The sequence below is a fragment of the Rhipicephalus sanguineus genome, chromosome 6 (assembly GCF_013339695.2).
Source record: "Rhipicephalus sanguineus isolate Rsan-2018 chromosome 6, BIME_Rsan_1.4, whole genome shotgun sequence".
Taxonomy (NCBI): Eukaryota; Metazoa; Arthropoda; class Arachnida; order Ixodida; family Ixodidae; genus Rhipicephalus; species Rhipicephalus sanguineus.
This window is the reverse complement of record NC_051181.1, coordinates 171,061,484-171,077,808: the sequence shown is the minus strand read 5'-3', so window position 1 is coordinate 171,077,808 and position 16,325 is coordinate 171,061,484. Positions and strand designations below refer to the sequence as shown.

The window sequence follows — 16,325 nt, the reverse complement described above, 5'->3', positions numbered from 1 at the left end:
GAGAGCCAGCTGCCTCGGGGCCGCAGCCACCGGGAGGTGCCAGGGTTGTGTGGACACCCCGATTGCCTATGCTCCCTCAAGGCCACGGCGCAGCACACCAAAAACCCCGAGCCCCACCAGACCGGAGGAGCCCGAACCATGCTGGAGAGGCTGCCTGGAACGAAACACTTCGTTGACTCGCTCCTCTCAATCACCAACAACGACCAGCGAGGCGGGGCCCAAGGAGGCGCGGTCCGGACCACGGGGCTGCAGGTGCAGGCCAGACCTACTGCAGCAGTGACGGCGGAGGCGACGACTGGGGAAGCCATGACGCAAGTGGGCACGGCAGCGAAGACCGCAACGAGGCCGGTGGTGGCTACTTCGGAGGCAGCGGCGACGCCAGTGGGGGCACCGGCGACACCCACGGCAGAGGGCCAACCGCAGGAGGGCACGGACCTGGACCGATCCGTCCAAGCCTTCCTCGATGAGGAATAACAAAATATTACCTCATAGTTCAGTCTCTGTCGTCCGAGGGCTTTCTTAAGGGGAGGAGGATGTGGGAGAGCACGCGCGCCCATTTCCTTTCCTTAAGGCTGGCGCGATCGCGAACTGACGGCGGGAGCCGGGGGACCACTAGGAGAGGAGCACCGTCGCTTTTTCCGGACAACCCCTTCTTTCCCGCCACTCCGCGCGCCAATCCTCGCTTTCCGGCTCGCGGGAAAGGGAACTCGCCCTGCGAGGGAAACAACCCTCGCGGTGGGGAGGGACACGGGAGGCGAACAAAACTGCCGACCAGGCAGGGAGACGGTCTCTCGTGCCCTGCTGACCTGCGAAGTAACACCTCACCGCCCCGAGACCCGCCAGCCGATCATCGACCGAAGGTGTGAGCGTTACCCTTTGTTTTCTACGAGAGCGGACTATCCCTCTACGCGACATTTACGCGTTATTGCTAACGTAGCAATAAAGTGTTGTTTGTTGTTCTAGCCTGTCGCCTTATTCGCCCGAACCCGTCGTAGCTGCGATGACGCGCGCTACGGGAAGGGGACGTTGACACGGTACGACTATTTGCGGCTGGGACCGGAGCTAGGCTTCTGCACCAGCCGTGCATAGAACGGACCCCCCTCAACGGCTACTCGTGCTGGCAGCCTAACACGGTGAAGCAGCGGGAACTACGCTCCAGATGGGACATGGTAGTGCAGAGAGCATGATATGAGGGTTGTCAAGGTGCCCCGAAAGTGAGCTCGTGTTCACCTCACGAAGGGTGGCACTGTGCCTCCACAGAGGTTATGCGTGGTCATGCAGGGCTGAGCATTTTCTCTTTGGGGTTTGGCACTACTGGTGGGAGGTCCATGAGAGCGATTCCGCAGCTCGTTCCAGCACAGTCCTGTGGTGAGCCCAATGTCGCGTTCGTGTTACCTGTGTAGTGGCATTCTATTGGGTTATTTGTCATGTTACTGTAATTATTTGTAAGATTTGGCTGGCACATAAGAGTTTCTTACAATAATACCTAGAGGGGAATCTGGCGCTAGTGTCTACGCGGGCTCCTTGAGCGGCGCTTCAACCACCATGGGAATGATGGGAAGTACAGGCTTCGGATTTGCTTCGGATGGATTAGGTTCTTGAGATTCGCAACGCTCGTTTGCCGAGTGTGATACAAAGCGATATCAAGTTATTTCCAATTCGAACTTGCTTCATTCTTTTGTACGTAAAACTTATTGCAACAAGTTTGCGTGACCGTGAGATAGAACTGAAACCTGGACAAATTCAACCACCAGGGTATGCATCGCTCGGCAATTGTGTTCCAGATTTGGCATCACAATACAGTCGATCCCGCATATCGAACTCGGATATACTGAATTATTAGCTATATCAAACAGTTGAGAAATCCACTTGAATTTCCCATACAAAAGTATGGGGTTGGTGTGCACGTATATTGAACTCCCGCACAGCGAAACATCCGCTATATTGAACGCTGGCCCGCGTCGAAGCCCAGAAAGTGCATTTTTCCTAACAACTATTGATCATTTTTCGGCCGCGTTCTTATAAGTTCCAATCCCTCGTCGTGCGCAGGTGACGAAATTGCGTTGCTCTAGTTCGTTGCGCAGCGCTTGTCAGTTCGCCGGTATATTTGACGCCCGGTCCGCAGGTTTTGACGCGTGGGCTGGTGTTTTTCAAAGAGGCTCATTGCCGAGGGCACCAAAATTAGAAATCGAAGTGACTTGGCAGCCTTGTTGTAACGTTTGCATTCTCTTCCTTGTCTCTTCGCGCACGATGGCATGCGGGACCGCAAAGCATGGCCTTCGAGATCCGCAACCTCGTGACGTATTTTTAGTGTGTTCGGTTTTAAAATGCTGATCTCAGAGGCTACGCTTTTTTCGAATTTCTCGCCAAAGTAGCGGCTGCCTTCTGCAGAGCCACAAGTGCCATCGGTATCGTCAACATGTCGACGGTGGAGAAATGTTTCTTCGTGCCGCGTTGTCTCTTGCAGAATGTGTACTTCGCGCTTTGTTCTTGATAAATCGTCATTCGGGAGTCGAACTAAGCATTGTCCCTCTCGTAGCGATAAAAATGATGACCAGTGCTTGGAACCACTTGGAACGACGTCAAGTAAAGCACCGTCGGGCACTGTTTCCTTACGGGTCTTGGTGCCAGGTGACGACTTCGGACGTGTCATGACCGCCGACTACGGCGTACGGTGCGTCAGTGAAGTTTGCGACTTATCGTTTCCGGGCGTCGTATCCGACGGGAGCACAGCGAGTGACTTCATCGTTGCAGATAACGACGTAGCTGTTTCTTACTGCATCGATGGCGAGATCATAGCCGATGTTGCCGGTGCTGCGGAAATGGACCTGTGCGGTTTGAAGATGCCAGCTGTCGTTGCCACCGCCGCTAAACCCTTTACCGCGCTACAGAGCTCGCATCAGCATTCAGCGTCGATCACCGCTGTTGTGGCGGAAGGTGCTGAATTTACTTATTTGGAAAGCTTCAATAATGTTGACAATGACTTGATGAATTCACGGCACGCAAGAAGCAACACAAGTCGACGGACTTTTTTCATGCCAAATAAAGTGCGCTAACTTGCAAAAGAAGTTCTCGCCTTGTTCTTTAGCATATGTGAGCAAATCGTCATGTTCGCGCTTTTTACGATTTCAGAAAACTGTGTCGAGGCCTGCAGTGCTTTAATTAAAGCCTTACATACGCATATTTCGTATTTCAAATTATCGATATATCGAAATATTTCGCTGTCCCCTTCGAGTTCGATATATCCGGGATCGACTGTATAATGAATTATTTTCTTTACAACAGTTGAAACAAACGCGCTTGTCTTTCCCTCGAAAGTACGCAGTATCTATTTATGGAAACAACAGTACCTTTTGAGTGAGATACACTTAATGTATCATCTGCTGCGATGACAGATGCGTCTGTCCAAGTGGCCTGCCCCCAACGCATCTCTCGTTTTGTTGTGAAGTCGAGTCAGAGGAGCGCGACGGTGCGTCGACTTAGCGTCGCCATCGTTTTGCAGTGGATTTGAAAGAGTTTAGACAAGTAGCGCTTCTAAAAACACGTGAACTTTATGCAATTTCCTGCACTGGGAGGGGACGCTACATTTATGAACAGCGGTGAGTGCATGACGCTTTGCTAAAACTGTCAAATACAACCTGTAAAGCTGCAACGTGGCAGCAAACTAAGAAACCTAGCGGTCTTCAGCCTCTTTGAACAACAAAGGCGCTGCTTGAGTGCTTTGCAACGCACCACACTGCCTACGCCTCGCAAAGAACGAAACTGAAACTGTAGAAAAAGATCCGTAGGCAGTTCACCAGCTAACAAAATCCAATCCGAAGCCTGTACTTCCCATCATTCCTATGGTGGTTGAACAATCGCAGCGCCAGTTTCCTCTCTAGGTTATTGTATGAAACTCTATGGGCTGGCAGGATTCAGCGTTGTAGTAAAAGGGCGCTAATAAATGTCCATGAGTGGCTCTTTCGAGACCCACAGGGTTCCCACATGCCTCTCCAAAGGCAAAGAAGAGAGAATTCAGGTTCCCCTCCAGCTGCTTCAAGGGTCGCTCTCTGTTGTGCAGACGTTCAGAAAAACCATGCGATATGACCCCTGGCACAAGCACAAGTTTCAATTTGTTGTCTTGGTCTGCAGCAGCAGAAAGACTTGATTACATTAAAATTACAAATCAGCACACTTTGTTATGCCGAGGTTAAAAATAGATGCTGTTTTATGGACATGGAGTTATGAAGAGAAATACTTATTTTCAACCTCCTCCCCACTTGGTTATATCGAGAATATTGCTATAGTGCGCATTCAGTTCTGCTATACCAACGTCCTACTGAAGTTAAAAAAGGTTCGGCTTCTGTAAACGGAACCCTCACCCAGGAGTGACATGAAAGCAACGTGGATAAGCACTGCATATTTCAATTCACAGTCACAACAGGCAAGTGCCACCCTCACCAATGTCCTTGAAGCCGAGGTCCCTTATTTGCTCCAGGCTCAAGTTTTTCTCCTCGATGTTCCTCAGCACACTCAAGCCAAGCTCCGAGAACTGCTTCAGGGGTGTCTCGAAGTTCCAAGTCTGCCGCTCGACAACCTTGCACAAGGTCAGCATGCGGCCAGCCATGATGGCTCCACCTGCCCTGAGCACCATGTCGAAGAGGGCACGAAGAATCCGGGTGGCATTCTGCAAAGCGTCACGCTATGACACGAGGCTAGTGCAAAAAAAAGCGTTGAAAATCTCGTAGGGCCCCTAAAGATTCATCGTCTAGCAGAGCAGTATGCCAAGGGGCTGGGAAAGGGAGAGCACAGAGAGGGAGGAGAGCGAGCAGTATGCGAACGAGAGAAGCCAAGTCACAGCAGCTTTGGGTGGTGGGCTCTGCTGTGACCCGGCCTTGTCTTCTCCTCGCACTTCGGTTCCTCCTTTCGATCACGTCACGAAGCCCACGTGTGCTTCCAGGGTTTGATTTGGTGTCATCAAGAAGGCATCGAGGTGACTCAAAAACCGGTGTCAACACTCCAATGCCTGCTACTCAAGTGCCTTGGGAAACCTGAACAGTTTCTCTAGAGTACCATGCAACTCCTAGCTTCCCTCATTACACCAATGTACAAGTGCTCACACACTGAACAGGCAGTTGAAGTAACGTAGCTGACACAGGCCAGAGCCACAAGTAAAACAAGGTTTATTCCAAAGACCTGTGATCGTCGTCTTCGTCAGTCTGCCCAGAGCTATGTGCACACGCCGTGCAGATGCGCCCAGCTGCAGTTCCGCAATTGGCGCGATACAGTACTTCCTTCCCCTAGAGTGCCTGGTGAGAAATCGCACTTCTTTCTAAAACCTGTCCGGAACTCTTCTTTTGCGAGTTGAACGTTTGGGTAGGACAGGGTCTTCCACAGCGCTTGCAGGCTGGTCCGAACCCGCCCCTTCGTCTGTTTGTTCGCCGAGTTCCTTTGCCGGTAGTTGTTGTGGCAGCGAACCTTCATCGCCGATGTTCGTTTCGCTCTCCCTTGAATGAGTCACGGAGGCTTCTTGCTGCGCTTGCTGAGCTTCCCGAAGTCGCACTTGGTCGACATGCTGTCGCTGTTCTCCTTCTTCCGTATCAACAGTGAGCAGCCGACCCCCGCTGGCCGCCGTCACAGTACCAGGCATCCATCTCTGTCCACTGCGGTTATACTGTCGTGACCAAACTCGTGTTCCAGGAAGAATTAACCCGGAAGGTGGTGCTGCGGCCTTGACTGTCTCTTTTGTGCCCTCTCGCACCGGGAAATGAGCACTTAGTCTGGTTCTTCGTTGGGCATCTAGCAACATCTCTGCGGGCGATTTGCCATCCTTTCCCGGTGTTACCCTGTACCGAAGCAAGAATTTAGCAAGTCGACATTTCAGTGAACCTACTCTGTTCTTCATTAGTGCTTCCTTGACAGTGCGCACTGCCCGCTCTGCTGCCCTGTTTGCCTGCGGATAATAAGGGGCAGTCGTCACGTGACGGACATGGTTATCCCGAAAAAATGTCTTTGTCACCACACTGGTGAAGTGGGGCCCATTATCGGACACCACTGTATGAGGCAGGCCAAAACGAGCGAAAATACTCCGAAGAACTTCCACTCTGGTGTCAGCCGTCGCTGTTTTGAGTGGGACTGCCTCTATCCATTTCGTACCTGCGTCCACCAGCACAAGGATCATGTGACCTTCCACAGGACCAGCAAAGTCGACATGCAGCCGAGACCAGCGCTTGTCAGTTTCAGGCCAACTTGAAGGAACCTGAGCCGCAGGCAGTGGCATACACTGCACACAGTGCGGACAACCTTTTACCAGACTCTCTATATCGTGGTCGAGAGCAGGATACCAAAACAATGCGAGCGCGAGGCTCTTCATTGCCATGATGCCAGGATGGCTTTCGTGCAATTCTTCTAACATGAAAGAACGCGCTCTCTCCGGCAATATGACACGATGACCCCAATAAACTAATCCGTTGCTCACTGTCAGCTCATCCCTAAGAGTGAAGAAAGGACGGAAACCCTGTTGTCCCGCACTCAGTTCTCCAGGCCAACCCCGCAGAATCCATGTTATTAGATGCGAAGTATCTTAAGGCGGAGCTCAATCCGGTGGTGGTGGTGGTGTGCGGCGTGACCACCCTTACTGCGCATACCCTCTCCACACACCTCCTCTCCACTCACCCTCTACCCTCCCCTCTCCACTTTCCCTATCCCCTTCCCCTCTCCACTTTCCCTCTCCCCTCCCCCTTTCCACTCTTCCTCTGAAACGCGGGTTGGACATGCCGAAATTCTCTCCTGCGCAACGCCGCGATGAGCTCGAGCGCATGCGCGTCCCCTCCGCTTCTCTCTCCTCTCCCACGCTGCCCCCCTCTCGCCCGCCTGTCGACTGCGTTCCCCGCTCGCCCTGTGAGAATTAACGGCCAGGCTAGATGGAAGATACGACGCGCGTAGCATCCCTCTTCGCGTTCCACGACGCGAGGTCGGTAGCATGCCCAACGAACGCCAACGGAATGCGATCGTGCAAGTGCTCTGGCTTCGCATCGCCTCATGGTCCCCTTTAGCGGGAGATGGAGTAATTTTTACTTGACGAAGCCCTCTATCTTCAGCGGTGTTCTCTGCTAGCTTCTGGGGAGACAGAGCAAACTCGTTTAAAGCTTGCGCGTGCAGCACGTATTCTACCGAAGAGTTTTCTGTTGCGCTTTCTTGATTAGGCAGAGGTAAGTGGCTCAAAGCATCGGCGTTACCATTCAGCTATCCTTTCCGATATTCGAGCTCATACTGATACGCTGACAAAAGTAATGCCCAGCGTTGGATCCTTGCCGCTGCCATTTGTGGAATGGGCTTGTCCTGATGAAAAAGCCCGGTCAATGGCTTGTGATCAGTGACCAGCGTAAACTGGTTGCCAAAAAGATAATCTCGAAACTTGGTCACACCGAAAACTAACGCAAGCCCTTCCTTTTCCAACTGCGAGTAGTTTTTCTCTGCAGCAGTCAATGTTCTCGATCGAAAACCTATCGGATAATCTTTGCCGTTGATGCGATGAGACAGCACAGCACCCAAACCATACATGGAAGCGTCACATTCAAGCCAAAGTGGCTTACAAGGGTCATAATGAATTAGAAAATTTGCCTTATTCATAGCCTTCTTCGCTTCCTGAAATGCGCTTTCTTGCGCCTGTCCCCATTCCCAGGCAACTCCCTTCGTCAGCAATGCATACAGTGGTGCTAGCATGGTTGAGAGGTTAGGCAAGAATTTGGAGTAATACGTGATTAAGCCCAGAAAAGATTTCAACTGGCTCACAGAAGTTGGCGACGGTGCACCTAGTATGGCGCCGAGATTGTCTTGCAAAGGATGCGGGCCTCTTTCGTCGATGCGGTGGCCCAGAAATGTCACTTGCTTTTCTCGGAATCTGCATTTGGTTTTATTCAGCTTCAGGCCGCTGTCCTGCAGTCGTTGGAACACTTGTCGCAATACCGACATATCGTGCTTCTTTTCCGCGACAATAATGTCATCTAGGTAGACTTTCACCCCTGGCAGACCTCGGAGGACTGATTCCATGCGTCTTTGGAACAGAGCTGGGGCTGAAGCGATTCCAAAAGCGAGGCTATTGTAACAGTAGAGTCCCTTATGCGTGTTCAGCACTGCGATACTTTTAGCTTCGGCGTCTAGAGGAAGCTGGTTGTATGCGTTACGTAGGTCCAACGTACTAAAGACTTCACCTCCAGCAAGCACTGCAAAGATATCGTCAACTTTTGGCAGAGGATACTGTTCCAAGTAAGGAGCCGGATTCACCGTTAACTTGAAGTCCCCGCAGAGTCTTATGTCACCGTTCTTTTTCGCCACGGGGACTACCGGCGTTGCCTATTCAGAGACGCTGATCTGGAAAAGCACTCCTTCTTCCACCAGGCGATCAATCTCTGCTGAGACTTGGGCACGCATTGCATAAGGCACGGTCCGTGCTTTGCAAAAACGAGGCCGAGCGCCTTTCTTGATGTGTAGCTTAACAGGAGGCCCTTCACAGCAACCCAGTTTGTTGTCAAACAGCTGTGAAAATTCGTCCAGTAGGGCTTTCAACTGCGCATTCTGTTGAACAAAGTTTACACACGCAGCGCTGTTGGCGTCCAAAAGAGACACGCCGGCCTTGCAAAATTCCTCGATTGTACGCCGGCCGCAGAGGAGTGGTCCTTGACAGCCCACCACCACTAACGTACTGGTCACGGTTACTGTCCTAGGCTTCATGTCCATGGTTAACTTGCCAATGACGGGCAGGGGTCCAAGAAAGCATGATAGCCGCAGGGCAGCTTTTGCGAGAGCTCGCCACCGCCTTCTGTGTCTCTCGTATACACTCACTGGAATCACACTCACCGGCGAGCCAGTGTCGATTATCATGCTCAGTTCCTGCCCTCCCCACGTCAAAACCTTCTCGAGAGGCCACGAGACGTCCCTGTCGGTCGCACTGTGTGCCACCAAGGCAAGCTCTCACTTTCATCTTCTTCCACGACATGCACCTGACGTCCGAGAACGACTCCTGCGGCATACCCTGGCCAGGTGACCTTTCCTCCCGCACAGACGGCATTTGGTGTTTCGATGTCGGCACACGTTGGAATCATGCGGCCTGTCGCAACGTTCGCACAGTGGGCGACTGCTTTCCAGGTTGCTGCTCAGCGCCCGGGACTCACGTCGTCGTAGTCGCAGCAGGGCGTTCATGGTACCGCTTCCGTTGCCCACGCCAGTCTCCCGCATGTCAGGGACGTCTTCCTGTGCCTTCTCGGAAGCCCTGGCGAAGTCCTCGGCCTCTTTCAAGGTCAGCGTAGCTCGCGTCAACAAAGAACGCCATGCGTCGTCGTCCCGGATACCGCAAACGATGCGATTTCGTAACATACGGTCCATCATACTACCGAAGTTGCAGCTTTCGGCTAGCCTCCTGAGTTCCGCAATGAAATCTCGCACACTCTCGCCTTCCTTTTGCTTCCGCATGAAAATCGCATAACTGGCTGCAATTTCATTAGCTTGCGGGTTGTACTGATCTTCCAGACATTCCACAACCTGGTCGTAGCTTAAGGTGTTGACCGGGGTGCTTGGATTACGTCCTTGTAATATCCGTACAATGCTGTCGCTCAGCGAAGAAATCAGCAAGGCGCGGCGCTTCCCGGGATCTGTTACTTCATGTCTCTTGAAGAAGGCTTCAAGACGTATGCGGTACGTACCCCAGCTTCCCGCTGCTCCATCGAAAGCTGGTGGCCGAGATCCCATGTCTTCTGGTCGTCCGCCTTCAGCTGAAGATTATACCGGAGTAATGTTCCATCTCCGTCGCCACTGAAGTAACGTAGCTGACACAGGCGAGAGCCACAAGTAAAACAAGGTTTATTCCAAAGACCTGCGATCGTCCTCTTCGTCAGTCTGCCCAGAGCTATGTGCACGCGCCGTGCAGATGCGCCCAGCCACAGTTCCGCAATTGGCGCGATACAGCAGCAGTCGCTTGCCAATGGAGTGCGATGGTGGAAAAATAGTTCCGTGGTTGCATGGCTTCTCTAGAAAGGAAGCATTAAGGTTGGTGTTGTGACAAAGAGAGGCTGGACAGATCAAGTCCGTTACATGCCGTGTGCATTCGAGTCGCACTCGTTCAGGCAGCTCACAGAACCGCTGGATTCCACAAAACCCAGCTTGAGAGCCGAGTGTCAAGAAAAATGCTGCGTGCCCGTCGACCAGGTGTCCTGCTAAGAGGGCCCAGCCAGCTACACAGGTAACGCAACAGCTTTTATGACAGGATCCACCAACACAAGAACAACATGTAGAGAATGGAAGCTCAGCATAACGCTCTGGCCAAGCACTCTGAGATACGGGACGATGCGAGCGAATTTGACGGCGCTCCTCAAGTCGTGGCCCGTTCACAACACTCTCGGCAACACTAAGTGCGTATTGGGAGCGTTGCCCACGGGACGTGGGCACGGCCTTCGTGACGCAACGGAAAGGAGGAGAGGTCAAAAAAGATGCCACTTCCACGACCCCCACAGTCGACCCACGAGGAAGTGGATCGGGCGGGTCTCAAAACGTCGGGTGTGTGGCCAGTTCAGCATCTAGAGAGGTGAGACTGCATGTTTATGTGAAGGCATTGCACTACAGTGCATGCCCCAGCTGGCCATTGATCACATGCAAGAGAACAATCCATCTTAGACAAACATGAAACCGCACCTGCACAATGTAAGCCTGGTCCGAAACCAGGGAGAAGGTCTCAACAGGGCAGCGAGAGATGTAGTTCTGCAGCAGGATGTTCACTTTGCCATGGGAGTTTTCACTTCCGCCAGCAACGAGCACTCTGCAGCCAGTGTCTGCAAGGAAGTCCAGCTCTTGCAGCTCATCCTCCCGCACCTGGAAGAGACAATCGGTTTTTGTGTCCAATCTAGAAAGGGTTCATGCCTGTAAGTCAATGATGCACTGATGACCATGGCTCAAACATGTGTGCTTCTACAGATAACTCATGGCAAATTGTCACAGTTAGCCATAATAAGAGTGATACGTTTATAGATAACAAAACACTCACGATGAGAGCAGCAATTGTATTACCTGTTGCAGAATGCAGCTGGCTGCATTGAGGTCTTTCAAGGTGAGGTCACAAAGCTCCAACCAATCAAAGGTGGGGACAAGATTCACGGTATTGCCTGAGGCCAAAGTAGTGATACAGACTGGTTCGTGCCAACTTAGCAGCCTGCTTTTAGAGCTCACCACACAAATGATAGTCATGTGGCTGTGATTCTGAAGAAGCAAGGAGTTGAAGCGGTGAAGATTGTGTCCAGCAGATGGAATGCCCAAAATCGAAATACAATTGAGTAGCACTTTCGGTGCATTTACAGCGGTGAGCACAATTGTCAGTAACTTGTTCTTCGGTGAAGTGCTTTTGTGCATGCGTCATCATACACTACAGCAATATCGCTGGTGCTTGTGCAAGTTCCCGAATTTACATGGCTTCTCGTGTTGCACAGGCAATAAGGTGAGAACCACTGACAACATTAATTAAAAAATGTACCATTACACTTTACATGTGTCTTGTTTTTGTGAGAGAATCCCGGTCACATTGAAATAAGGACACAAGTGCACATGCCTCCCTCTGCCAAGGCATTGTCCTGGTGTGGCAAACAGGACATGCCAAAGAATACATGAAAAAATAAAATGAACAAATAACTTTACAAATAAAGACTTATGGTCAGTCAGTGCACATAATAAATAAGGTTTAAGGTGCACTACGTGGATGACTCTGAGTCGTGCACAGTGCCACTGTGATTGCATCCCGCCAATGAGCACAACCTCGTAGGCCCCAAATATTGTTGCAGAAGGGCCTATCGGCTTCCAGACCTGAACACGGTCCCCAGGTCAGTAATCCACCAGGCGCCGTCAAAGATTGTAGTTGCAGCTGTCAATCCTCTGCTGGTTTTTGTACGCAAGCTGGCAAACAGTAGCAACATCAAGATTGTCTTCATTGGTGAAAGTTGGCGGCATGGTGTTGTTGCCAAGTCCTTTCTGAAAACTAGCTGCCACCATGTGGCAGATGCATCCAAAAGGACAGCATCCCATTTTTGTGCTCCATGTTGACATACACCGGCCACATGTCAATGATGGTTTCATTTGCGACGACTGTTGTCACTCTATCGCAGGCTGGCTTGAGTGAGCTCTATCACGAAAGCCACCCCCTGCTGCCCCCATATGTTCTTTGCACAGCATTTTGTTACCTTGGCGACATTGCCCTTGAGCAATAAGATACTTTGCAGCCATGACAATCCTTTGACGCATTTCCAGCGAGAAATAGGAAAAAGACAAAGGTCTCCAACCTTACTAAGCTGAAGACCAGCGTCTGTGTGTTTTTCCTATTTCTTTGAATTAAAGGACCCCTGACAGCCAAATTTTTGTTTCCGACTTTTAAGCTTCAATTTGTAGGTTTGTGCTTGGTAATCCCAAAACTGAACTGTAAATGCTTTAATGTATTATCGTGCGATTAATACTAGCATAAATAATTATGACCAATTTTGGTGTCACTTCAAGACGCCCACCTAGAACCAGAAGAAACTAGCGACCCTCAGCAGTGGAGCCATAGGATCACATACGCTCAAGCTTTGGTGACGTAGACGGGGCACTTTCTGAACCTGGGCCCCTCGTTGCGAGAAAGAACGAGACGACACACCTGCCTGCCAAGGAGTCAAAAGGACACTTCAAAGGCCCCTGGCGTAGGCAGCAGCCAGAACCACCTGGAGAGCAGCCCGACAACAGCCCTGGTCGGGCACCACCAGTCGTGATATTATGTGACTCCCGCAAACTTGTCTGTGACAATACTCGCTTTACTCGTGGAACGTCACACGGAGATAGATGAGCAGTCACGCTTACCTTAACAAAGGCACAATTCGTTCCAAATAGTCTGTCACACATGCAGCACAGTAAACAACACAAACATCTCGAGTTGGTAGTTTTGGTGTTGGGGGTCCTTTAAAGGGACACTGATACAAAATTTCGAGGCCGAGATAGCCTGCAGGATCGATTTCCGTGAACATGCTTATATCATCTGCAAAATATCAACAGCCAATATAACTTGGAAGGTATTTTAAAAAAATTTTTGAAGTTCGCGTGAGCGAGATCGACATCCTCGCTCTATCGACACTCTCAAAGGGGACACTGGAGACCCCCTGCTTCCGTCACGTGACCACGCTGCAACAAGACATGATGAAGTCATAGCCGCTATGTTTTAAATGCCCTGCCCTGCCCTGCCCTGCCCTGCCCTGCCCTGCCCTGCCCTGCCCTGCCCTGCCCTGCCCTGCCCTGCCCTGCCCTGCCCTGCCCTGCCCTGCCCAGCCCTGCCCTGCCCTGCCCTGCCCTGCCCTGCCCTGCCCTGCCCTGCCCTGCCCTGCCCTGCCCTGCCCTGCCCTGCCCTGCCCCTGCCCTGCCCTGCCCTGCCCTGCCCTGCCCTGCCCTGCCCTGCCTGCCCTGCCTGCCCTGCCCTGCCCAGCCTGCCCTGCCCTGCCCTGCCCTGCCCTGCCTGCCCTGCCCTGCCCTGCCCTGCCCTGCCCTGCCCTGCCCTGCCCTGCCCTGCCCTGCCCTGCCCTGCCCTGCCCTGCCCTGCCCTGCCCTGCCCTGCCCTGCCCTGCCCTGCCTATCTATCTATCTATCTATCTATCTATCTATCTATCTATCTATCTAGCCGCCTACGTCTGGGTGCTCTCATGATCGCCTCCTTTACTTGGTGTAGACAAAAATTTGCATGGGAGGGTAAGAGGATTTGATGAATATGATTGCCGGGCCATGACATGAATAACGCTAAAGTCCTGTCGCGTACGTCGTCAAACCCTTTCCACTAGACACGTGTGGCACATACCCGTTTACCACGGGCTGCAGTGTACGGGTATGCGCCACAGGTGACTGATAGTTTATATCTACCCAGGAACGGCGAGAACAGACATTGGTAACTTAAATGCTAGAGCGTTAAGGAAAACCAACATCGGCAGCGTTGACTCACCGAATGGAAAGAATGAAAATTATGATCCCAGCAGGAATCGAACCCAAGCATTCTGCATGGCAATCAGGTATTCTACCACTGAGCCACGCCAGGTCTATAAACTGGTTTGGAAAAACAACCTACGCAGGCGTAATATCGGTGCAACGTCAACTGTAGTTGTGGTGCTGGCTATCAAATTTTACAAGAAAGCAATTAACACTACATGATGCTCCTAAGATGTGTACTCCTACGATACAGGTGTCATATCAGATCAACGTCTGTAGTTCCAGTGTTGGCTCCGCTTTTATGTCAGTCTAATAAACATTACGTTTGTATTCCCGTGATTCAGCAAGCTATATTGAAGCATTACTCGACCCCGGAGGAATACACTAACGAAAGTTACATATGATATCCACATCACCGCACCGTAAAGTGCACTTCGTCCACCAGAACGACGCAGTGTCCTCTTCATTTCTTACGAGGCTGGGCGTTGGCCTCATGCTGACCGAGGATGATGCCAGATTGACTGACAGCCGCTTTGTAGACTAGGCTACGTAGGCCACATACGCCCAGGTAGTCTACTAATACGACAAACACCATCCACTGATGTTGGTCTACGTAGCACTATCCAGGCCTACCAGCCTCGACAGCCTATACCTCACCAACGCGAAGGGTGGCTTCAGGTTCCGACATGTCGCCGGCTCTATCTACAGACAATTTGTCGACGAAATGACCAAGGCATCCACGAATTCCAACAGCTCTACTATACCACATACTTCACTACACATGGACCTCTCGCCACCACAATCACGACCGGATCCTATAACAAGTCATGACTAGCGGCTGGTGCTCAGCGGTGATGATGCCCTTGTTCAAGAACTGTCATGAACGTCTTGCACACATGCACACGGGTTCGTGAAACGTGTGTGCGTTCCCGGGACACGTATAAGCACTACATATCAGCTTACCGCTTCTGGTGTTGGTAATACCCACGGTACCATTACCGTAAACAACTGGTTATATAACACATATGTGGCTCTTCAACGTATATATGTGTGCGTATAAAATTTATACAAACCTTTAGCGTCATTTTGTAACGTGTCGCTAAGCAAAAAAAAAAATGTTACGCCACAGTCACCTACCCGCCGCATGCTTCGCATAACATCGACTCCCATGGTGCGTGGGATCTGCCGAATTTTTTTTCTGAGTTCGCTCCAGCAGCCTACTTCTCGGCGGCTGCTCACGAACTGTGCGGAAGTGCGTCGTAGTTCTGTGTGCTGACGTCATCGAGCGCTGCACCCGCTAGGTGGTGATAGTTGCACCCGGAGGCTTGTTGTTTTTGAAACCGAAACTGACACTGGTCGGTAATGAGGAGCCTGTAATTAATTATCTGTCGTGCGCTGCAGTAAACGATGTGCCGTGTTATGACTAACAGGCCCCCAGCAACACATTGCAGCAAAAATACGCGAGGCCAAAATTTTTGTGTGATTACCCCTTTAAGTGCTGGAAATGCATCCAAGTTCACTGTTGCAACCAGGCCAGCTAACTGCTTTAAGCACAACGCTCAACTTACCACTGAATGATGATGTTGAAAAATATGACAGTAAGTCCCTTCGTATTGGCTGGTCATGTGTCTGTTTTGGCCTTGTCAGCGGTGTCTAGCGCCACTGACAGAACAGGTATATTTTGACACACTAATGGTCAGACCTTATGAGGACTGTGTTTCAACTGTTAGTACTTAGTAAAGGAAGCACATATTTAATAACCTGTTTCATTCGATGTGACAATTCTACAGTAACAAGTTTTCTGCCTATATTTCTCCACCGTCATCACCCACGCCGCCTGAAATTCAGAGAAGACATTGGGGTTGCGTCTCAGGGTCAAAACAAAAAAAATGTAAAAAGTCAGAAAAGATGCATTTTTTGCTTTGCACCTACGGTGCCTTAACAAGAGGTACACTCAACTTTTATCACAGAATGCTCGTAAAGCAGCATTTGTTCTACTGTCCACAAAATCCACTGCTTGTGTGGCAGTTCGAGAAGAGAACAACTTGAAACCCTGAGTGTGTTCCAGCCAATGCTGCAGGAAAAGCAAGGAAAAACACTGACTGAAAATCAGAAAGGAATAAACTAAATAGAAAGGCCAAGGGACAAGTGCTGACAGCAGAAGCAAACAAGAGCTTAGTTTATTGTTACGTCTGACTGGGCTTCAGCCACAAAAGCCTGTGAGCAGCGCTCTGCACAGGCTGCGTCAGTCAAATGTTTGAGAGACCACGATTGTTTCAGGTTGTTCTGTTCAGATTTGAGTGCAGGACACGAGTAGTCAAGCTTATACAGGAGCTAATGCAGGAAAATTTGATCACTCGTGTATAAAGCCA

At 51.0% G+C, this 16,325-nt stretch overlaps 1 protein-coding gene across 1 annotated transcript in view; it reads right to left on the bottom strand.

Moving 5' to 3' along the window:
* LOC119397040 (activating signal cointegrator 1 complex subunit 3) overlaps positions 1–16,325 on the bottom strand; it is a 623,467-nt gene that overhangs the window by 332,010 nt on the left and 275,132 nt on the right. Inside the window, exons 18-19 of the mRNA XM_037664465.2 lie at positions 10,666–10,842; positions 4,441–4,666 (exon numbers count right to left, since the gene is read on the bottom strand). Of these exons, the coding sequence (XP_037520393.1) occupies positions 4,441–4,666; positions 10,666–10,842 (403 nt within the window). The remainder of the gene's footprint in view (positions 1–4,440; positions 4,667–10,665; positions 10,843–16,325) is intronic.